Raw genomic sequence first — 25,579 nt, forward strand, 5'->3', positions numbered from 1 at the left:
TTAAGGTCAATATATTTCAATTATTTGTGTTGGTTGACCAAATATGTCTTATTTTTTAATTGTGGTCTTGGGCATGGTTAGGGTTAATCCTTCAATGTGGCTCTAATACTTTGGACACATCTGGTTATGATCAAAACCTATTTATCTGCTTAAATGGGCTAGTAAAAGTATAAACCAAAAATCTAATTGAGAATCTGTGGTAAATCCTGAAAGCTGCTGCTTTTTGCTGTTTTTGCTGTTTTGCAAAGAAGAACTAGTAAAAATTACAGTCTTTGATTTTGTCTGTCATATAAAATCCCAACAACGTACATGAAGTCCAAGAAAGTAAGTCAACAAAACGTAGTAAAGGTAAAGGATATTTACTTTTGTTAATTCTGAAACAAGATTCTACTTTTAAAACAAAATTGATATTTTTACATAAGTATTTGTTTTTATAAATGCTGTAAGGTCTGACCATAGCTTTCTTAGTTTTCCAAATCAATAAGCCTTTCCGTGAAGGAGTGCAAAGGCTGATCATTTCAGATGTACAGTAATTGCTCTTGCGATGTCCAGCAAATGATGAATGAAAAAGTGGTTTATTTTGCACGCTATCCCACTTTCAGCAGCACAGCCCCAACATAAACCACAATGCAATACATATATTACACTGGTAGACATTAATTTAAACTTGTGCAACATGGATAAAGAAAATCCTCACAGAAAAGGTACTCAGAGCCTAGTTGGAGTTTGGCAGTCCCAGCGCCTTTACTGACAGCTGGATTCACCCCATAAGTAGACTTTAAATGGGGTTCCTCCAAATCCTAAAATATGCTGATGATTTCAAACTATCTCCTTCCCACTGACTTCCTCCCTGACCTGACACTGACTTTCAGACTCGGGGAAATCCACATATCTCTGTTCCTCGCCAGCGCCACATCAAGGATTTCTCTTAAAGCACAGTCACATGCTGGGGGGCTGAGAGGTTTAAGGGAGTGAGAGGGGGGCGAAAAGCATTCAGATGAGTGAACCATTCACAGGGAGATTAACTGCAAAGAGAGTGAAGGCTGAAGTAGTGTGAACGAGTGTTGCATGTGGACCATGTGAGCATGAGACAAATTAATACAAACCAAAACATCGTAAATGTGTGAGAGGGATTTAGACTAGCAACGAGACGGATCCTAAAAGAGAGAGGGGGGAGACACTACCCAACGTCTTTCAAAAATTAATTAGAAAATATGGAAGCTCTTCTCACTAATTCCTCTTCTAATGTCGATTCAAGGCTTTGGAGATGAGGATACTCAGACAGGGTTTCCCTCCCATATCATAAGATGACAGAGAAGGCGCTTATAAAAGGTCCAACTCAAAGCGATAAATTGCACCAAAAGCTAATTGGAGTTAAATTCACCTATTTGTTCATTACAATCCCAAAGCTAATGAGGAAAATTTCAGACTAATTACAAAATAAGAAAATAATATTAATTTCGTCTGCGCTGCAACACACACTAAAAAAAATAAATCAAGAACTTAATGAGCTAATTACATGTGAGTGTCTGGGTCATAATTGATTGAGAACAGAAGAGTTTCAAGATGTGTGTGTGAGTGTGCTCTCGTGTTATTCCCTTGGTACACTCGACACCGCAGATTCAAAAAGATCGACAGCGTGAAAGACAAAGGGAGGAGTGGAAACAAAGAGGAGTGAAGGGTTTCACACTGAATGGCAGTGTGTTAAATTTAAGGAAACATGTCTCTGGATGTCTGTCATGAAAATCTAGAGAAACTTCAATAGTTATGCTAATGTTTGAACACAAGAACAAGTAACTTTGTAAAACACAAGTTGCTCTTGCAGAGGGTGTGCACCGCACTGTGCACCTCTCGAAACATTCAGCATGGCTCCCAACAATTGAACATCATCTCAAAGTAAAGCCTGCCAGTGTCAACAAGTATTTTTGTGGCATGCAAGAGATTAATTTAATTCAAGATTTCACAATTAGAAATGCATCAGTCAGGCTTTAACTGTGCTTATTTCCTTTTTGTCTTTGACATCTGAGCTGCCAATTACAGTCTTGATCAGTTCATTTGGTTTTATTCTAAGGACTTTAACACTAACAATAAGAGAAGAACTAAGAGGCTTTAAGCAGAGTTGGCTGGATGAATATTGAAATAAATGGGGAAAAAAACTTGAATGCAACTGTGTGGCTTGTTGGGGGAATCTAAAGAAAAATAATAATAACAAAAAGTGAGTGGGCAGGGGGAGCAAGGAAGCAAACACCCTCGGGGAGCTTCACTTACTGCTGCTGTAATCTCTAAAAACACTTGGTCCACTGATTATGGCTCTAAAGCCGTTTTCCTGGAAAATGCTTCAGCGACGATGATGATGAAACCTCTGCGGTTCACACTGGCCACTCTATAATTAAGCTTTAACCCTCTCAGAAAGGATTTGTCAAATGGAAACTTGGGGTCCGCTCACTGAAGCCCTATCACCGCCCTTCATAGTTGTCACTCCTCTGCAGAGTTGCAATGAGTGCAACTTGACGAGCGACTACACTTGAAAATTAAAAACTTGTCCTGCTGTGTGGCCTACATGACAACAGCCTATATCTAAACACACAGCCTGCAGAAACACAGACCCTGCTGCTCTCTTACAATTTATATCTTCACTGAGTTAATCTGGTGAACTGCTTAAAGTAATGATACCCATTAATCTTCTGTATAAATTACTAGCTCCAATACATCTCCTCTAGCAAAGAGACAGTTTTTAAAGCTTATAGGACTTCTTTTGTTATACCTGTGGAGTGGAAGAGTAAGGGGGAGGGGAGTGTTAGTGAAAGGAAGCCCTGATGATAAGTCTCAACTCACCTAACGATTAATCACGCACCTTTAGGCACTGAAATAAAGACCTGAGATAACTGGAGTAGCCTAATCATCTGCATAGCCAGGAGGAGGCTCCGTTCCTCACAGATAAAAGCTGCACCAACTTCTGTCCTTCTCATTCCTGCTATCATTCCTGTGACTGTGGAGCTGTGTTCACTCAACTCACACCTTGACCTTTATTGTGCCCTTACACAGAATAACGCCCTTTAATGTCTTAGAATCCATACATTCTTCAATGTTGGAATAATGCACATTTTATCCTTTCAACCAGCTGTAAACTAAGCAACTTTTTGTTTCCTGATTAAGATAAAGCTAAACACAAAGAGATTTTTGGAGACAAATTTAGACCAATCAGTGTCACTATGGCAACATCAGGCATCAGGTGAGCAGGTTCTCGATGGGCAACGACAGTGATTGCGAGTATGTAATTTGAGCAACAAGAGAGAGACAATCTATTGAGATGAAATATGCTCTTGCCTTTGAACTGAATTTGATCATAGGAGACAAATTCTCTTTATTCCACTGTTTTATTGTTTAAGAAATATACTTTGAGAAATAATAGATATTTTGTGTAAAGTTAAGCAAAAAGGCTGATATTAAATTTGCTAGGTTGGTGTAAAATTTTCAAAAATTAAAGAACAATAACCAACCTCTTTCATTAACTTTTATAATATATCTTATCACCTGATTATGCCTTGGTTTCTTGGGATGGAGCCAAACTAGCTTATTTCCCTGAGTCCCAGCCTTTATAGCAAGCAAAGCTTTTGGATCTACATGTTTGCTCAAGCAGATGTGGGACTAATAATCTCACTCTTCGTGGAGACAAAAGTAAATGTTTACATTTTCATTCAAGCTCTTTAATTAACACCAGTGGAGAACTCTTCAGACTAAATATTTCATGGCCAATAAATACTAAATTAATAAAATTATTAAATTAGGAAGAAACCAAACTTAATGTAAAGGATGGTGGCAATACTCGACATATGCAGCATCCTCTACATTTATTGTCACCCTTGATGAAAATGTGTGAAAAACAATTTGCATTTGTTTGAAGCAACTTGTTCTTATTTATTATTCATTGTGACAATTATTCATTTACTTTTTCTATGTATTTTGTTGTGTAGTTTTCTGTTGTTATTAAATTGTGTTATCAGTTTCCCAGACTGACAAAAGGAAATGTTCATCTTTGTTTCCAGGTCATTCACTACTCTTCAAGTCAATAAACTCATTATTTTTTTTCAAACTCAAAGAATAGTTATTTCAAATAATTGGGATTTTAAAATTTACCAAAAATAATTATGATTTATTGTTTTTAAGCAATCAAGCTGCTCTTGTTTTTTTCTTACCAAAGCACATAGTTTCAGCACAGTAGTTAAGCAAGTTGATTTATTATGCCCAAATCTGCCTTAATTTAATTGCGTGCTGCTTTGTTTTTTCCATTTTAAATTAAGGGGAAGAGATTATTAATCAAAAATGCCTTTACATTTTAATCAACCCCAAAAAAGAAAAGTACGCATTTAAAGAAATCTTCATTTACTTCATAGGAATTGTTAGGAATGCCTCCAAATGTGCTGAACAAATGTATTCAAACTATAGGTTGGATTTCCTTAAATTTCTCAAAGTGAAAAAGACACATTTAATTTTAGGCAGTTTTGGTGTGCAGGGTGCTGTGAATATTTTCCTGGCTTGCTCTGTGCTTAATATTTCATACAACAGAAGGGTTTATCCCCATCCTTTCATATGAATTTTCTGCTCCACCTCCACCAGTTTGGACTTTCCACAGCTGTCGTAGTCAAATAGAAAACCTTGAAAGGAGCGTCACTCATTGAAATAACACTTAATTGTGTTGCCCTGTGCCATATTTGACTTGTCCAGCCAGCACAGATACGGCATTTAAAGCAGTAATGAGTGGAACCAAAGAGTACAATGCAGCATGACACAATAATTACAGACGTGTGAACATCATCTCATTCAAAAAATAAGCTTCAACTAAAACCTCTTATCCTAAGCTGTCTAAATTACCCTTATTTGAGATAGTACAATATAAATTACCAACTTCAGCTTGCAGGGAAACCAATGAATGCACTGTTCAGTAATGCCATTTGGAGAATTAAGCCAAATATCTTTGATATCAGCTACTTGAGGCTGAAGGAATAAGGAAAAACACACTGAAGGCATGTGATGACTGTGTGTGGGTTTTATCTGGAGAAGTGGGCTTTGGTTTTTTTTCTTTTTTTTTTTTTTTTTGAAAATGGAGAAAATGTTCCAGTCGGCACAAAGGATGGGGTAGAAAAGAATAGAGTTGTTGAAGTTTTCTATCCATACAAACACAAGCACCTGTGTTTGTGTAAATTGGACAACAAAATACTGGCAGCAGGGAAGGAAGCAAAACCTCTTACCTTTGCCAAGTGGGAATTGATCCATTTTGTGAACGTCCTTTTCTGCACCGCCTCCTGCTCATCTGTAAATCAGAGCCCAGAGCATTCCCATTAGTCCTGAGCGATAATAAACAAATAAGGGATTAAAACGCAATCTTCTAATTGTCTATCATTGTGAGAGCCGATTGGGCTTTCCAGAAAGGGCATGGTGGATTCTAATTAACTTTGATTCATCGCTTTATGCCTGATGTGTCAGTAGACAGTCACACCAAATTTTTTACTCACTGCTAACATACTATGAAACGTCACTTGACATTTATCGATGACATTTTCTCAAGCTGAACTCCTCTTTTTGCGGACAGGAAATTCTGTTCTTGAAAGTGACCTTTCAGATGTTAAAAGGGCAGCACATGAAGGCAAGAGTACTGCACATGTACTGATTTACCTATCCATGTGGTTGTTAGTTGTGGCCACTGTGATAAAGGCCAATTAGCAAAAGGCACAATCAATAGGATAGATGTCTGTTAAAGATGTCCCCTAAAAGCCACTCAGCTCAAATGAAAGCACAAAAGGGTCACAAGCTTGATTCATATGTTAATTACTCAATGTTTGTTTTACTTTTATTTATTTAAAATGCAACATTTTTAACATGAGCACTTTAGTCCATTATTTAAATGTGTCAAATTTAGCCATAGAGGCAAAAAACACACTGATTTGCTTAATTATTTTTGTAAAAATACAAGAAAGTCACCTATTGTATTTCTACTCAGGGTCATTATACCCTGAGAGTGACACACTGGTCTATGTCTACTCAACGCATAAATTGATTATTTTGTGCCAAAAATGAACCACAAACTAAAATATATGATATTTGTCCCTCTTTAAATATGTTCAGAAAGTTGTGAATTCACTGTCACAAACAAATACTTAAACTATTGTTATTATAACACTATAAACATCCAGATCTAGATGTCTATCTACAGACCTTCACCAGCTTTTAGAAGCAAGTCTGATTTACCCAGTCAGTCAGATTTTAAACTTTACAACTGATTTATCATGTTTTTTAACTTAATGTGAATATACAACATGATCTGTATTCATCTAATAAGTAGAATAAGACAACTGTTTTTGAATAAAATCAAAAAATTATAAACAATTTTGACCATCCTCTTCATGAGAATGTCACACAGCAGCATAATGTCTTCAGTCAGAGCCGCTGAAATACAGACCACTACAGGAGATTCTTTCTGTCCACAGCATCTACAATAACTCTTAAAGGAACATTGAATATCATGACTTACAACAATATTTAATTTCCCTTTGGGAACAATAAAGTATTTTTGAACTGAATTGAATAGAATTATTACAAGAACCCTTGCAACCGCATGATGGACAGTTCTGCCTATTCAAAACCAAAAGTTTTCAAATCCTTGGTTTATCTTAGTAATCATCCAGTCTCTAATGACAAATAAGACAAAACTTAAAGAAAATCCTTAATATACATGATGAATAGCAGGGGGGCTAATGTTGAACCCTGAGGTACATCAAGATTACTAGGGGTGCCTGATATTCCGAAGAATATTTAACTGTGATTTCATTGCTGAAAGTACAGCTATGGTGATTACAATTAACCAGAATGTTTCCGGAAAACTTTTCCTTTTTCAACATTTTGATAATATCCAACAGTCTCCATGGGCTCCATACAAAAGAAATACATCAGGACAGTAAGACTTCCCACAGCTGATCATATTTATTGCTATTATATTGATATATTTTTAATATAAAGAGGCCTGAGACTTGAAATGTCATACTGAACATTACATCCAAACAGTGCTTTGTGATTGTGATACTGTATACAAAGATGACAATTTCAGTTCTACGTATTGTGATCAACCATTTCATAAAGAGATTTGCCAGCTATGCAAACACACCGTTTTCTTCACTTTACATGGGTTTATCCATTTCACTGCATAGTTAATAGTATTAGAGGTTTTCTTTAAATCAGGCAACATATCCACTGCTACACCACCATTATCCAATTTTCATTTTTTAATTTTCAAATTCAGCATATAACAGCAGTTTCAAAGCTTTCTGAGACGTACATTCACTGTCACTGTGCCATTTCTGTCCCATCTGGACCACTGAGCAGTCTCCTTGAGATAAGCACATTAGCAAGGAGAGAGGACGATGTCTGACACAGTGCCTTCCATTCTACCTTAATGAAATCTGCTGACGGACTGATTACACTCAAGTTGGTTAGTGTGTCAGTGGGTACAGTGGGCAGATGTGAACAGATAGGGAGAGCGTGTCAAAGGGGAGGAGATTGAGAAGGGGTGGCGTTGGTGTAATAGTGGCGGCAGGGAAGAGGTGCTGCTGTTCATACATAATGCAGATACATCCCTGCGTAGTCATACGTGCCACTGAGCAGACCCTGTACTATGAATTAATCTTTTGATTGGGTCCGGGAATTATCAAATATTGATGGGCTGAAATATTGGATGAAAATGGGAGAAATTTTGAACCTAAAGCAGGAACACGCATGGCGGAGAACGTGTCTGCCTGTGCCAGCTTCTCGGGCTCAGGGACGAGGTGACTTTGAACTCACACACTCTCCAATTTACTGTAAGCACGCACACACACTCAAGTTCTCTCATTATGACAAAGAGGGGGGAAAAAAACCCATTCAGCAACCGAGCATGACAACACATCTCCTGCATCACTTGTCTCTGACCCTTGCATTGAGTACAATCTCATTTATTTCAAAATTTGTATCTTCTTTTAATTTAACCGTATTAAAGCAGCAGTCTAAGCATAACGCACACAAATTGTAAAAATATTTTAGATGAATCTTCTTGATAAGCAGAGTGCTGACTCTTTAGTCATATCCAAATACAGATACAGATAAGAAGAGAGTTAGACAAAACAGAGAAGCCAAACATTTAACAGTCACACCCCTGCAATGTGATCCATGCAGAGGGGGAGTTGCTTGTCTGCTGGGTTGGCTTGTTCCACTCTCTGCAAGCTTCAAAATCAACAGCCTCCAAACTCAAAAGCAAACACAAACATACACAGTCTGCCAAGAAACGTGCATTTCAAATCGGTGTCTCTTTTTTCTGACATACTCTCAACAACCAGGATGAAAAGAAAAAAAACCCACCCTGCACAGTTGAAGGCATGTACAGACTCAACACTGCAATGCAACACTACAAATACACATACTACGGTGCATGCAGAATATACAGTACATACAGGAACTTTCTCTGCTGCTTTCTCAGTAGAGCACGCTGCTGTGCAGACACGCTGCCCCACTTACCTCGGAGGTAATGGTAGAACCCTGCCACCAGGTTGAGAGATGTCTTTTTCGGAGAGCCTTCACCCCCTACTTGCCGTGCCATCTTTTAGCCCAGACCTCATGCAGGTTTCTGCCTGTTTTCATGAGGACATTGGGAGGATGTCCACGACAACCTCCGGGAGAGAGGCAACACTTGCCCTTGCTTCTGCCCTTGCTGCCTTTCCTTCCTCCGTTTTTTTTTTGGAAAGGGGATGTGTTTGTAAAGACCTCTCTGGAGGTCTGGACCTCCTGAGATGACAGCAGTTTAACTGTTGCTCTGAGGTAAAACACAGATGAATGAATTGCCCTGCTGGGTCTCCACTCGTTCTTCACGTCCTCTCTGTCCTGTCCTGCAGTAACGGGCTGCAGACTCAGTCAGAGTCAGTGCTTTTCCTGCCTGTTAAGCAGCTTGGGAGTGTGATGAGAGTACGCGTGATACTCGGAGTGTTGGGGTGAGTGTGTGTGAGTGCTGCGCAGTGCCGGCTTGCCTCAGCATCAATCTTTCCTGCTCAAACCTCCCCTCCCCTTACACTCTCTACCTTTGGTCCTCCCACGTTTTCACTCTGCTGCAGGAAAAATCCACTTCCCTCCAATGGCCAGCCAATCAAATTGTGTGGGAATGGGTGATGTCACAGCAGTGCTGTCCTGATCCAGAAGGGGAGGACCATGGTGGGTGGGTTTGAAGGGGACCGTTTAGCAGGTTAGTGGGAGCTCCACTCTGACAGTACCACACGCCCGTGCTCTCACACAGCCTCGCTGCGACAGACGTGGAGGAATTCCCCATGTGATTCTGGTGCTCTTACTGCTCCCTCTCATCCACATGGATGTCATGCGGTGCTGTGAGACATGCAGCTTTCTGCTCTGTTCTGCCTACAGGGGAACACACAATCACTGACAGTCATCCCATCTGAGCTAGCTACGACTGTACTCTCTTCAGAAAGGATCTGCCTTCATCTAAACCACAAACGGTACATATGTGCATTTTGGAGCCTCTAGGAACACAGAAAACAATGAAACACAACATTATCCTAGTCGAGGTTCAAATGCAGTGTGCCTGCACTTAAATCATGGGTGGGAACATCTAATATACGTGGTTATTGTCACTTTTAAATGGTAATAAGCTCTTTAAAAGCTCTCAGAAAACAAGAAAATGCTCATGAATTTCAAGTTAATGGGACGTTAGACAATAAAATCTGCTCTTTCAGAAAAAGTAAAATTAAGACAGTCCACTTTAAAATGTAAAATTGACTTTCTTTTAGCTTTATAGTATGTTATAATGTTATTCCCTTAACAAAAATATACCTGGATTGTTACTTTGATTCTTTCACGCATGCTTGAGGAATCCTGAAATCTCCCATGGCAATTATTCGGAGAGCCTAAACGCTTGCTCTCACAAAGCTGCTCCCCGGAGCTGCAGCCTCCAGGCAAGCTTCTGCCTCACGGAGCACCACTGCAAACTGAGAGTCTCCTGAGCTTTTCATACAAAGTAATACTCAGTCTGACACTCCTACGAATGTCTTAAAATGACATACCGGGAAGATTTGTGGGGATGACGTAGTAAAGGTTGAGTGTCGAAAAGAGTAACAGCTTCTTAAAAAGACAGATGCCAATTTCAAGGCGTCAAAATGCAAAGTCAGATTTATATACATTAGATTTTATATGTACAGCGCATATATCAAATGTAAATAATTTCCAAAAGAATAGAAATCAGCCTCTATTTTAGAGTTTCTCTAAAAATAAGATTCATAAAATCCCCTCAGAAAATAAGAAAATGCTTTTGAACCTCAAGCAACTGGAACAAAATGTGGTCTCTCCTGTAAATCTAAAGCATTAAAAAACTGAAAAAAGTAAGCAACAAATTATGGAGGGCAGAGTGTTACTGAGACTAGGGCTGGGCAATATATCGAATTAATTCAATACATAGAGAGCTCCACCTATGTATCGTCCTTGGCGACACCTTGGATGACTGGATGGCAATATCCCAGATATATATGATGTACGCAATCTTTACCCTTCTGCATCTAATTTGCGGGGAGCTTAGTATCTCCTAATGGTCCTAAATACATTCCTCACTCTTCCCCACCCATTCAGAAAACTCTTGAGTACACTGACTTTTTTTATCAGCTGAGAGGAAACATCATAGTGACAGGGAAACAAATTAAAAGAATTACTAAAGGTCCAGATTCGGAGAGGTTAGATCCATAGATAAACTTGTTTGTAAAGCAAAACTCCTCTGAATTAGAGTGGTGATAAAGAATTCATGGTAAAAAGGGATTGTTTGTCGGCAGAATTACTCGTGTTTTGTGAAAAGCAGCAGTGTGGCAAATAATTTCCCTAAAGGATATAGAAATGTAGGTCATTTCACACAGTCCCAATTGATACCTGTTAGTTATAAACGTAGTTACCATCTGTTTGTGTTTCCTTTCACTATGATTAATTGCTTTTTCTATACTGATGTAACTTTACTGTTATTCCATGTGAAAACAAAAATAAAAGTCAGCTGCAGTCTTGTTTATTCAGCTACTTTATGCACCCACACCCCTCAGGCTCAGGTAACCACAGGAATGCTTCTCCTTGGACGGATGTTAGCCGAAGATGCTGTTGCAAACCGTTTCGATTGCCTCCAGAACATTGCAAGTGCTGCATTTGTAATGCTGAAAGGGGAAAATCCAGCAGAGAATCGGGCCAGCATACTGCAGAATTTTCTTCCTTTTAAATGTCTGATTTGTATCAATTCCTCCTGTCTGATGTCACTCAGTGATTTCATGTACACAAGTGAAAAACCAAACATGTGGACATTCAGAGCTGTGGGAATATTAAAAGCTAGCAGATCCTCTTTGAAGCCAAATTCAGAGACTTTCCTGGAAAGCAATATCCACACAGAGGAGCCTGCTGGTTCCTATATCAGCTTTAGCAATGAAAGGACCATTCATCATTTTCTGTGATTTTTTTCCCCTCTCCTTTTGTTCTTCTGCTTCTTCCCATAAGAGATTTTAATTATGAAAGTCATCAATAACCAATGGCAGCTGTCATCTGCTATCTGCCCGCTGATAATCACACTGCTGACACTCGTCTCTGAAACCAGCCATCACAGTTTTATCAAATGCATTTACCACATACTTGTTTCTGAAACAAGTAACAAGGGTGCTTTACATTTCTGTATAGAAATATTTATCCAAGTCTGTATTTACATTTACATTGCCTTTTACTTTTTCACCTCAGCTCATAAATCCATTATTTTTCTGCCAATGGAAAGCAGTATTCAGAGGGGCTTTTGCTTTTTTCCAATTCATGGTCAATAACAGAATTGCTATAAAATCCTTGGCCTGTAAAGTATTACATCTTGGAAAAATCTATTGTTTTCACATACCACTCTTCTTGCAGGACAAGACAGCTCAAAGAATATCAATGTTATAAATAATAAAAGCGTATTTTGGGTTTATTTAAGCATTAATGTCAAGTTAAATATGTCTCAGCAGCCAATGATGTGCTGCTGAGGAGCTACACATAAATTTTGAAGTGTGAAGGAGCTATCCAGGGTGCTGAAAATTGTCAATGAGAAAAATTTAATTTGACAGGTATCCTGATTTAATCCTGATTTACTACAGCTGCAAACAAACATGCACAGGCTGCATTCCTGCTTATTTAGTATGTGTTCAAGAATTTCTCCAACAAGTGCCTCTAGGGCAAAAACAAGTAAGCTGAACTTCTCATGTGAGTTACGCTGCTTTACAAAAAACAACCCCAGGACAAAATCAAAACCAGAGGATAAGGATTCAAGGGACTTATTAAGCTTCACCATGGGGGATGAGAGAAAAACAAGGCGAGCAGGTGCAGCCAGACTCGAAAACACACACTCAAACAGAGACAGAGACGTTTTCTCTTCTACTGCATCCACAAAATGTATAAGAACAGACTCCTCTAGGCAGCAAATCTCAGGAGTGTTTCAGGCTTTCCAGTAGAGGGGAAAAAAAACAAAACAGGGTGAGGGTTAAAAAAAGACTGAACCTCAGCTGTTCAGGATCTCTACTGGAACCCCTGGCAACCTAACAAAAAAAAAAAGAAAGGGAAAACACAAGATCTGTCACAGAGGTCGTGGAGGTCTGAATGTTAGTCATAGCCCAGTGTTTACACAGGTATGACTGCAGGCTGTGCCGCTTCTCAAAGAGGGGAGGAACAACATCTTTTCAACCATTAAAGGAAAAACAAACGCCTCCTCCTGAAGGGTGGGGTAGCACTGCTTCTGCTCACATTGTAATCTATTCACCCTAAGGATGTTTGGATTTCCTATCTGAGCAACCAAGAGTGCTTATTAAGTCCTCATTGAAGTGCATAGTGACACAACGCCACCAAGTGGAAATGCAAGGTAATAATTGCAATAAATCTTTGCTTCATCTTAGAAGAAATCAGTGAGATCCAATGAAAAATGAGGAAAACATCAGATCGTCTATTAAAACACAGCCTGGTGAGTCAGACAAGTACAGGCTTTGATGCATTAATTGTACAATACCACATACTCTTCTATTGATTAATAATTTTGTAATTTTGTAGTTATTCAACTATAGTGGTTTGCAAGCATATTTAGGCTATTTTACCTGTTTCACTTATTACTTTACAACCACAGGTTCAGAGTAATTAACTCTGTCACTTGGATTTCAAGTGACTGATTCGTGTGATAGCTGTTTATTCAGGCTGATGTCTTTAGAGTTTTACTTCATGTAATTATGAAGGAAAAACAAAATCCATTGTTTGTATTTTTCCCCCCAAACTGAAGTCCTATGAACATTTATATTCAGCTCGTTTTAATCTAGTGAATAGATCCCAACTGTGTGCAAACTAATATCAGAATCTGATTTCTGTAAATCTAATTAAGGATTAGTGGCAAGACTTGAAAATTCACGTTCACAGATCTCCATTCAACTTGAATGTAAATGTGCGCCGCAGTTTTCTGATTTATATTTGTGAAATGTTGTAAAACCATCCATCATATTGTATTGCGTCGATCCGACATGTAAAATCCCAATACATGGATGTCTGTGACGAAATGAGAGTAAGTTCAAGTGTTGAGACAACACTGCTGAGCAGAAATGCTGTAATGTATCTTCATCTGCTGTGCAGCATTAATGGAGCAGCCTGTTAAAGCTATCATGTTCTAAAAGGGTGGCATTGTTGTGCTCTGCAGAGGCATCCCATAATTACTTCACACACATGCAGCTGATTTGTCAAGCACACATTCGACACAGATGAGAGTGATTTCCCAGAAAATGGAGCCTTTTCAGACCCTTTTCTATCCTACTGTAGCCTATTTATCTATTTCCTGATTCCAGCTCTTTCACCCAAACAATTCCTAATTTTAAAAAATGCTCCTCATGCTTACTCTACACTACTTTAGCCCTAGATCTCAATAGCAGCCCCCATCACACTCTCACAGCCTCCACTCAGTCCTCATGTGTCCATTCAGCCTCTCCATTTGTGATCCCACTTCATTTGTGGCACATTTCTGCCAGTCCCGACGTAAGTGCTGAGACGGAAGTCCAAATGTCAGCCCATTAGCATAGCTAATTACATTTCAGTAATAATGACACCACATTAAAGAGAGCAAGAAAAGGGGGAACAAGTCAAAGTGATTATCAAAACACCCCCGTCTTCCTCTCTCATGCACCATCACATCCTATTCAGTAGCAGATGTGCGGAGAAGGCACTTTGCCGTTCACAAAAACATGTCCAAATATCAGTGTTCATTAAATTCAAGCCACTGATACAGTAATTTTAGCAATTTCTGCACCTGCACCAGAGAGACACATTTTCACACGAATGTATAGAGAAAATGAACACAAATGTGAGCATGAAAAGCTAAGACATTTGAAACGAAGTTACAACAAACTGAAAAGATTTAAAGCTAAAAGAAACAAAAGCAGCTTAAGAAAACTAACATTTATTCTGTGACAAATTAGTGTTACATTGTGGTGCATAAGCTAATTTCCTTAAAGCGATAGTATTATGCGTTTTCCAGCCACGTAGAAACAAAATTTTACAGCACAATTAAGTAACTATGTTACCTTCAGTTAATATAAAAATTCTGCATAAATTAAATGTGACTAAAAGGAAATTTGACCTCTTAATTAATGCCTTTAAATAGGGCCTCTGTCTCTTTAAGAAAGTCCTACTATTTCCAACATTCCGGCTTCAGGACGTCATCACAAAATAGCTTCTCTACTAACCCTTTAACAAAATTTTTACCAGCTTTGCACTGAGAAGTAAATTGTACAATGAGCTCAGCGGATGTGCAGTTCCACCAGTTGTTTGCTAATTGCTGCTGGCTAGTCTAAAGGAGCTGAGTGGGGGAGGGATGCTCTGTGGGCAGAAGCTTGGAAACTGCAGCTTTGCGCTCAAAGATGGTGGTAGGTCAAACCAGGCATTTTGCACAGCTGAATAGCTGCCAGGGGAGATTAAAGGATTTCTCAAATATGCATGAAAGAATCAAAGCAACACTCTAGGTATGTTTTTGATGAAGGAATATTATAACATGATGTAAGGCTCAAAAACGTCTGCTTTACATAATGCTGCCCCTTTAATCTAATAAAATGCATTTAGCAGAACAAAACCCCATTTGGAAATGTACACAAACAGTCTCAACATGCAGCTCATGCTCTTCAGACTGTAATAGTGTCAAATTAAAACACCATTTAGGGGACAAAGTATTAGAGAAACTAAATCTGGTTCTGAAAAATATATTCAGCTCAAAGTTTCTCTGCTGTACTCCATGACGACTGCAGTGTGTACGTCTGTGGGATGCTTTATGCGTGTGAGAGTGCAGGAGTGGGTCAGACAGTCTAAGCTCTTTATCCAGGTTCAGTGGCCCGCCACACATTACAGGGACAAATAAAGCGAAAGGACTGGCGTCAGCACACTACATAAATCAGTGGCCTGAGCAGTAAATTCACTTAAAATCTTGTCTTTGCTATGAGGTAAAAAAAAAATAAAAATATTGCCTGGAACAGCGCCAGAATAATCTACAAAATCCTGCTTCATACAACGGATTTGAGTGCATTTATGCTTATACAGCAGCCACACTTTCTGTCTGATTGAAACCAGTGCTGTCTGTCATTCTTTGACAATTTATTTTTGAATTATTAAAAGCAGGACTCACATGTTTGTTACACCAGGTGAAAGGTTGAGTTTGTGTCTGAAGGCAAACACAGCAAGGAGACACCTCCCATCCTGGTTACAACAGCAAATAGCATGTCTTAGACATATTTTAAATTCTCTGATGTTTGCACTGGAGGTAAATGAGAAGCAATGGTGGATATCATGCCGCATAATTGAATTGAGAAGTAAACATTGACACTATGTGAATAAACACAGGAGTAAAGAATCTTATTTTCCATAGATGAGTTCACCTCCAGAAAGAGATGATAATGAAATGATCAAAGATTTAGAAATATTACGCTGTTATTTGAATGTCAGTACTGCATAGTAAATATAAGTTTGATTAAATAAACTGCTGGGTTGATAAATCCAAACATATGGCACTTTGAGCAGATTAACATAAAACTTTCAATCCCTGTTTTGGCTCTTGTGTTACTTATCACTTTATCTGATCAGCTGACCTCCCTGAGGTCAGGGCTTCACAGTGACCTGCTAATTTATTGCTAAAGGCAAACTTTCCCACCACCCCATCCCATTGTGACAGGTGGAAAAAGGAACTAAGGTGTCTGTGGATGAAAGATAAGAGCATACACGGTATTGTAGGCAGGAGGTGAATGTAGCTTGGGGTAAAAAGCAAAGGTGGGTGGATTTTATCTCCTTGGACATTGTTTAGTATGCCAATCAAATCTGTCTGATAGAAAAGACTGACATAAAGCGTTATATGCGCTGTAGAAGTACTAAAAATAGTGTAACTGGGCAGAGATACCAGCTGTGGCAGCCTTAAGCAGACACTGAGCTCCATAATAAATGCATTAGGAGGTCAATAATATATTGCAAGGAACACTTTTATATCCATTAACACATATCTATGCTCAGCTTTAAAACAAGAACTGCGTCTAAGCATTTGTATTGTGTAATGCTACTGCCACACTGCTTCTTACAGTATATATCTACAAATGCTACATTTTATTTATTTTTTTTTCATATACATCTATACATCACTGTAATAGGAGCATTGAGATCATATGAGCTTATGACTGGGATATATTAAAAATTTCATAGAAGCGGCAAGAACAATATATGAGGTATTGGCAATATTTCTGCATTGCTACAGATTTTTTCAAGCAGTCAAAAAAACACGTTTGCAGAATGGGACTGCTGGATACCCGCACCAACTGTGCTGAAGCATTAAATAAATATAGAGGTGATGGTGTGACATTTTCACTCAGAGAGATATCTACCTAGAAACAGAAGGCAAATACTCAGAGTAAAAGGTTAAATGTTTGTTTAATAGTTTTTGTGAACAGTTACTGGGGCAGTGATGAGTAAAAAATTTATTTCCCACAAAGGATTACTAAATATATGATACTAATTGCATACAAAAACACCATATCACTTTGTATTGTTTCAGTTTGCATCATATTTTAGTGGACTCTAGTACATTGTAAATCCTTTACCATTGCATCAGTAGAGGAAGAAACTGACCAAAATTAACACTCAAGACCTTATTTTTAAAAAAAAAACCATATAATTTGATAACATATAAAAGGATTGGTTTTTAATTCAGAAAACACAAATGAATATGCCAACATTATCCCCTATTCCATCTGACCTTTGTGAAAGTGTGACATTTAAAAGAAGGTTAAAGCGTCAAAAAGCATCCTACCAGCCCATTTTGTATGGTTGGACCCCTTTTAGTGACCTAATCTTGTGATGTGTCAGTCAGACCTTCACCGTCTGTCACGTAAAAAGAGATTATAATCTGCTTTGCAATAGAATCAGTCACATTAAGCATCCAGGATCTAAACACAAATATCTGCTAGGGTTCTCTCTCACGCGGAGAGAGATGTCATTTGATCAAACACAATGTTCTGTCTGAACCAAAGACGGCCAAAAAGCCCATAGGGTAGGGGGAATAAAAGATCTTATGTTGGCTGTCATGCGACGGCAGCCATGGCAATGATTCATAAACACAATCTTGGAAGACAAGGAGAAGAAGCAGCAGGGTACACAGCCAGTCACACTGTAGCTCTGTTTCACTCTTTCCTGGTCTGATAGTCCAAAAAACTCGCTCTGGGTCCTAACCACAGGGTTTAGCCATTCAGCTAAATTGTTAAATCCCAGCAGTGGGACGGGTGAGAAAAAGATGCTATTTTTAAGACTCAGTGGTGTTTTCTGTGTCTGTGTGTAACTCTGGGCACATGAGCATGTGTGACGCTGCGGTATACAGACCCACAGACGATGAATGTTAGTGTCACAACTAAACGGGAGGCTGCTGTGGCTCAAGGTGACCGTCTGCTCGGGTCTCACTCACCATGGCCAAATCATAATGCCGCCCCTGGCACCAGGATGTCAACCTGGCTGCGTGCCAACCTCAGGATCTGTGCCAGACCCGCAAGCAATCAGAAGAACTGGTGGGACATGTCTCTCTTTCTCCCTTTCCTCTCCTTGCTCAGTCTTATTTTTATGGTCCTCCTGCTGTCTTTCTCGTTCCTGTTTAATCCATCCAACAGTCTCAGTATGGGTCCTGCTGCAAGTCCTTCAGACATGCTGACCTCTGCTGGCTTTACCCAACCATCCTGCTCTGGATCCTTCTTTACTAAACTTGTATTGCCCAGATGCTGAGGCATACATAACGCAACATTAGCAGGAATAATTCAAGCAGGTGTTTTCTCAAACATGAATGTGCTGGATAGACCAGTAGATGGTAAAACTCGTAAGGAATGAACGCCTCTGCCACCCACAAAACCGAGAAAACAGGTAAGATGCAGAAACACTTAAAAAAGAAACACACTGCATTACTTTTCTCATTAATGAGAGACAACAAATACACAAATTCCACAGCATATGGAGGAGTTCAGGCTGGGAGGTGTTCAAAGCAGCCTCTGTTTTACCGCCATATGGTGTCGCTAATTGGTGTTCCTTCACAGAGAGGTGCACCAAAAGAGACAGTTAAACAGAGGAAAAACACAGCCTCTAAAACTGGGGCAATAACTTTTGATTGTTTTAATGTTGCACTCAGCAGTTACTAACAACTTCCAAATTAATGCTGAAGTGGGAATGAAATCATATCTAGCTGTGATTTGAGGAATGTGGATTATTGGGAAACAGTTCTATAAAACAGATAATATAAAAAAAACACACAAAAAAATCAGCAAATTCAGCATGGGGATCATAAATGGTCATATAAATGGTTGGAAAAAAATTAAACAACCGTTTCACAGATTACCCAAGATTATAGCAACCCATAAAATGCCATAATACCCAAATCTGAGAATAAATACCAGTCTTATTAATGTATCAATTTCTAATTATTTAATACCAGCCAAACAAAGAACAGGTTTATGTTTAGTTGATAAAAGAAACATTAGAACTTTAAGGTTTATGATTTGATGACAAAATCAAACATTCAGATGCTATGCTCTAAGAGATGGATAGAAATCAGTCAACCAAATAGGTTAATATTAATATTCAAATAATAATAATAATAATAATAATAACAATAATAATAGGTTTATTTGCAGTGAAACTGTTTCTCTCATCAAATTACATTTTATGTCCTCTTATAAATTTATGTAGTGTGATTCAAATTTTTTAAGTTGTTTCAAATAAAAGTCAAAATTCAAATCATCTAGTGAAATAGGTATTGGTCCCACCACCAACAGACTGTGCCCATATGAAACTAAAATCAATCATCCACTCAATAACAGATATTCTTGACCTTAACTTGCAATGTGGTAAATAAACCTGTGCACAAAATCAATTTGTTCTTCAACAACTTCTACATCATCAACAGCAGCAAGGGCAAAACCAGAAAACTGGTGAAGGTAAACAGGGATAAGATAGATTAGCAAGAATATCATCTGCAACAAGGTTTTTGAGAAGTTAAAATATTCATTAGTCCCTCACTGTCTGAAGCTCAAAATAATATATTGACTTTTTGGCTGAGGGTGGTCATCAGAAAGGTGAAGGAAGAGAAAGTATCTTGAGTTTGCAGTAAACATATAAATGATTCAGAGAAGGCTGGAGAGAATGTGCTGTGGTGGTTTAGGGGAGGAGAAATGCTGAGAATGACTGGAAGAGCAAAACCTCCACAGTCATGCATGAAGTTGAAGATGTTACGCTTTGGGGATGTTTTTCTGCTAAGGGTGTAGAAAAACAGAAGATTGCCAAAAAGAATCTTAAAAAAAGCAATGCTCAAATTATATCTTTCACTACCATAATATTGCCAAATTAAACCATTGCATGAATAAGAAATGGGAAAACTCCCTTTTCTCTTCAATTACACTGTTAGTTTGTAAAAAATCACTGGTACAATAAACTTTAGTTTGAATGAAACACTCTTCAACTTCTGCAAACAGTAATTTTCAGGTTTTTATAAGGTGAACTGTGAATACAAACGTATATCACCGAATTGTGTGTGTGCAATGTGCAGTGAGGGGAGGGCTTAAAGTGAGACTTCTAAATTTAGCTCGGTAGGTGCACGATTGGGATTCAAAGCGTGCATCCACACCTGCACACAGTGATGCAGAGGAGCCACGTGGCTGCTGATGCTGCTGCTTCTCTCTGCTTTCACAGAAACTGCCACCTCAGAAGCCGCACTGGGAGCAGCCATATTGCATCTCAGCTCTCCTGTCACCTGACTTTCCTGCTAGATTGCGAACGTCATCAATCTCACTCTGTCAGCAGGAGATACGTGATCTTGACCTGTTGGAGATGCACTGTTTCACTCAAAATCTGTGATACATTATAGTGAAAAGCTGGATACATGTAAGGTTTACCCTATGTATAAATAAGAGGAAAGTGAGTTAAATACAACATCAAGATGGGTTTGTAATATTTTTTTAAAAATGTGTTAGGGAAGGTCCTGTCACTGCTCTCGAGTTAAGTGAGAGGAATAAACGTCATCCTGTCAGCTCCTCTAGGGATTAGCTGTCCTATTGTCTGCTGTCTCGTCTCTCCACACATAGAAACATTAACAACCACATGCATGCTGTTATGTGTGTGCAAATAAGCGCAAATACGCAGCAGCAATGCACAGGCATAAACAGTTCATAAAAGCCATGCAACGTTAATGTCAGCTTTTCTAATATGCTTCTTTTGCAAAACAATATATAACATCACTTACATCCCCCCTGAAAATCTCAATCCGGACCCCTCAGAATGTTTCCAAAAAATAACTTATGAAAACTAACATTTTTAGGGGGAAAATGCAGCTTTCCAATGATAGACTTTTCATCATTGGATATGAAAAGTCCAAGCTGTATTACTAAGCAATCATAAATAAGAGCATTATTCAGAGAAGTTATTCACGGTCACAAGCAACAAGAATAAGGTGTTAAAAATATATTTTTAGCATGTCCACCATGAGGTCACCTCTAAAAATGCTGCAAACCAACCTGGGAGCCTGTGAATGAGTAAGCATTTTGCCCCTACCTTGCAGCCTCTGCATCACATTGGCAATATCTCGAGCAGAGTGACCGTAGTGCCTGGGTGATGCCATGCTGCTGTCCTGAGGTCAGCAAAGTCTCGTCCCAACTGCTGAGTGTCGCCTTTGCAGGACTCTCATGCTCTGACCAAGCAGCAGATTGTGTTGCAGTACTTCAGTGTCTTAACACTAAATGCTGAGTATCAGAACTGAATCATGTCCGGATTTGACTGTGTTCCCCCAGCACAAGTCATCCCTGTTACAGTAGGAGTCTGCAATCCTCACACTCAGCAAAGCTCCTCCCCTGACAGCGATGATGTAAGTTCATGCTGCATGTTTTTGCGAGCATGTATGTGTGTGTAGTACACATCTTAAAGCCTCCCTCCCTTGCCTGAGTCTGATACTTCTGCAGACAAGACGTGCTCCTTGGTTTGAAGGCACACTGCCACCTGGTGTCCACATAACGCTCTTGCTGCATTCTGTCAATAGAACAGATAATTACAACAGAAAAAAATATATATATTAGCTGACAATGGAAAACAAAATCAATTTTAGTCTATATTTTTGTTAAAGTCAGGTTAAAAGCTTACAGTATCCTAAAATTATGGCACAATTAGTTTGAAATTAAATCTTCGTTGGAACCAAAGGAGCATCCTACAAAAAACATCTTCAGGAAAATAGAGAAATATATGAGAAACCACTCAGAAATGCTTCTCAATACAGTTCTGAAGACAGTGGTGCAAACATCAGAGGGCTGCCTCTAGACTGAAAACATTCACAGTCAAATCAGTGAGCAGGACCGTTTTGATTGCATGATTTCATCAGTGCTTATTTACCACTGGTCAAAAAGCAGAGAAACGAGCCCCGACTCAGACCAGTAGTTCTCAACCATGCTTAAAAGGATCAATTAACAGGCTTCTACAGCACTTATGACAGGATGTGGAGGCAATATAATCACCTGAATCAGATGTACTGAGGCAGAATGACATGAAGGACAGTGGGCCTCAGAGGACCAGGATTTTTTTTTAAATCACTGATTTAAATATGAAAAGCAAAATTTATAGCAGATTTAATTTGGAACAACAACAAAATTTATTTAAGATATAACAAAGGAAGCAGGTGGAAAGTGAATCTGTCATATTGCCTACCTTCATTTTATTAAAAACAACATAAGGTCAGGATTTTCTTTGCAATAATTAAAGCAAATAATGTGACAGCATAATTTCTGCCTTAACCATGCAACATAAATGCAGCTTTTAGTCATCTGGACATTTTGGTTAACTCATAAATACACACAGAAAGTTACTACCTCTGTGTGATTTAAAAATATACTTAAACAAATGGCTTGAGATCTTCTTTTTTTAAATTACAAGGCAAGAACATATTTTTATTTATGCAAGTAAACTAACTGCTCCCGGATTTTGACCGATCACTAAAATAATAGAATCCAATCTACAAGGTTATATTTGGGGTTACTTCAGTTACTAAAATCTGTACATTGATTTTAATCAACATGAATGATTATACAAAAAGCTACTTTAATAAACAATTAAGGGAACAAGTTTGAATTTGTTGGTTTTTTTTCTAATCCACAATATATACATCTAGGCTCAATAGAGGTACACCAATGGACAAGGCAAATGCCTTTTTAAAAATGTGTTATCCAGAGCAGTCACAATAAATAATAAATACATTATCAACAAAGACAAAACCACATTTTTGTCAATAAAGATCTCTCAGAATATATTCTCCTAGATGTCCTGTGTCACCACAACAGATCAATGCCCGTCTTTGAAATGCAGGAGGGAGGTGTGATGAACCACCAGGCTCTGAGCACTTATCGCCATGTGTAATCCCATTAGACTAGACCTTTCATCATCCTCTCCTGAGACTTCTTAAAGGACCTGAAAGCGCTGCTGCAGAGCTCTGGCCAACAGTGTCATTCAATAAAGGAAGAAACCACATAAAACACAACAACTATTAAATTAGCATTAACTGGAGATCCTGCAGCTTCGGCAGATGACTTGCAGCAGGCTAATGAGGTGGGTATAACGAAGGGAATCACTAGGCAGCTCAGAAAAGAATACTTGAGTTACCAGACTTTTTTTATTATTTTGAAGCTTAATTTTGAAGCCATGAAGCTTAATAAAAATGTTTTTCTGAAACTGTGTCTATGTCTAAGTTTCTAAGTATCGGGGTCGTGAAAAAGGAAATTCAGGATAAAACAAAATAAATAAGATCCATACTTTCTCCGCTTACTAATAATAAATGACTGAATGTGTCCATCTAATGAACAGACCTGTCTGTCTGTGCCCGGGGAGTGTGATTTATCTTTAACCACCGATCCGAATTACCCATGTCAGCTCTTTATCACAATACATGTACATATGTCAGGATCTGCAGTTTGTGTTGCAAGATTGGCAGAGCACTGTGCAGCAGCAACTGCAGCAGCAACAGCGGCGGACTGCTGATTCCTGCATTTTCACGCAGCGAGGCTTGGGGTGACCTCCACGGCTCAGAGTCCCTCAGGAGCAAACAGATTCAGCACGAGAGTGAGCAGAGAATGCAGCAGAAGAAAGCAGAGACAAAGCTCATGGGTCAATACAAAATCTTCCAGCAGTTGCAAAAAAACCCCCAACCCTTTTAAGATCCGTTTTCTTATCTAATCACTGCACAAGCAGAGAGCTGGGACCAAGACCGCCAGAGTGGTAATCTCTTTAATTCTCAGTCAGCACTTTTCTAAAACCTCATTAGAAAGTTTGCTGCTAACCTGCATGTCAAAATCAACACAGAAGCATGAAGGAAATGCTGCTCAGCAAATCCAGTTTATCCTCGAAGAACTGTGTCAAAGGAAACACGAGGAGCAGCTATAAAATACACATATTACTCAAAATACAGTTTTGATTAAGTAAAAATATCCATATTTGCAATTTCTAGCACAATAAGCAGTGTTTCAACAATGTTTATGAGAAAACCATTACTAATAAATCTAAATAATAACATTAGGGTCAAAGATTATTTTTGGTTATTTTCAATGCACAAATAATGTCTGGAAATATGGAGTTTATGTAGAATCACACTAAAATCCAACAGTGCTTCTTGGAAGAACATGGGTTTTGTGGCTTCATGATGAATTTCTACACTGCAACTGAATCACATTTGTGAAAAGCTGGAAAACGCCATTTCTCACAATTCTGACTTTTAATTCCCCACAGGGGGTTTGTGTCTGAGTGAGATGGTTTTATATCTGAATGCGGGGCTCTGACATCGACATCAATCAAGCTGAACCATTATAACCAATAGAAAAAAATCAACTGCAGTTGCCACCATTCAACCCATAGAGGGCAGCACTACGATGGCTTTAGGAAAAATATTGGAATTAAAACAAGTTTTCACAAAAATGTCCCAATTTAAAGGCAGCACATTAATTATACCGTTTATTGATTTTGGGTTTAGTTACTCTAAACAATGACTTGCTTATTGTTTTAACATTTAGCAATCAGAAATAATTTCATCAGAAACTCAAAAAATGTGTCTTTTTTTACACAAAACATGTAAATATCTCATTTCAACTGTAGTTTGAAGATTCTTGATGTTGTTTTGTAATATAAAAGACAAAAATGCAATACATCCTTTGGCATAGGTTGAAAAACTGCTAATTACTGTAAAAGGAAGTCTCAACAAGCCATAAAGCTTAAAGAATGTCTTTGATTATAAACAGAACAGAAACCTTCACTTTCTCTACTGAACAAAACAATAACCGTGCATATCAATTCATACAGTGTTGTGGGTGGTTGCTGGTTATTTTGTACAGGTCTCACAGCTGAGCCAACAATTCAAGGAAGTTCAAGCAACGGCCTTTTTTCTCTCCGAGGAAGTAAAGTAGATTTAGGCTTTTAAGCTTCTTGAAGAAATTCAATCTATGCATTTTCATACAATGTGTATGTTAAGCATAATTCGACTGATGTAGAAGCTAAAGTTAGAAGACCAATAAACTTTAGAAGTTGTTTTAGAAGTCGATGACAGAGCAAATGGGCTCACTTATTCTAATTGTGCACTGATTTGCTGTATAGAAAGAATAAGCCCAGTATGAGAGGATCTGAGAAGGCATGGGTTGTTAAATAAACAACCATTAAATTGAAAAGAATATTCCTGTAAACAAAGTATGTGCAGTATTTTTGTTGCTTATCAAATAACTAATGTTTTTACTGGAGCACACGACCCTTCAATCCAGACGGCGCTGCCCTGGCAGACGCTGCGGAAAGACTGAGCTTACCAACAAAAATGCTGGAATTTCTGCAGATATCCAAATGCTGACAGGCCATTAGGACTTTACCACAGAAGTTTCAAATGTGCACCACTAAAATTCAAAAAACAGAGATCTCCTCACCTCAAAAAACAGCACTTCTAGAATTGAAAAATGATGTAAGTCTCTTTGGTAGG

At 38.5% G+C, this 25,579-nt stretch overlaps 1 protein-coding gene across 9 annotated transcripts in view; it reads right to left on the reverse strand.

Moving 5' to 3' along the window:
• syne1a (spectrin repeat containing, nuclear envelope 1a) overlaps nt 1-21,416 on the reverse strand; it is a 157,700-nt gene extending 136,284 nt beyond the window's left edge. For 5 of the 9 annotated variants that reach the window (XM_032585848.1, XM_032585853.1, XM_032585852.1 and 2 more), the window contains exons 1-2: nt 8,542-8,673; nt 5,250-5,311 (exon numbers count right to left, since the gene is read on the reverse strand). In XM_032585848.1, the coding sequence (XP_032441739.1) occupies nt 5,250-5,311; nt 8,542-8,623 (144 nt within the window). In that variant the 5' untranslated portion in view covers nt 8,624-8,673. Of the gene's footprint in view, nt 1-5,249; nt 5,312-8,541; nt 8,677-21,144 lie in introns of those variants that run through there. The other 4 variants (XM_032585847.1, XM_032585850.1, XM_032585849.1 and 1 more) reach the window with 4 other exon arrangements.
• Between the last annotated feature and the right edge of the window lie 4,163 nt (nt 21,417-25,579).

The sequence above is a fragment of the Xiphophorus hellerii genome, chromosome 15 (genome assembly GCF_003331165.1).
Source record: "Xiphophorus hellerii strain 12219 chromosome 15, Xiphophorus_hellerii-4.1, whole genome shotgun sequence".
Lineage (NCBI taxonomy): Eukaryota > Metazoa > Chordata > Actinopteri > Cyprinodontiformes > Poeciliidae > Xiphophorus > Xiphophorus hellerii.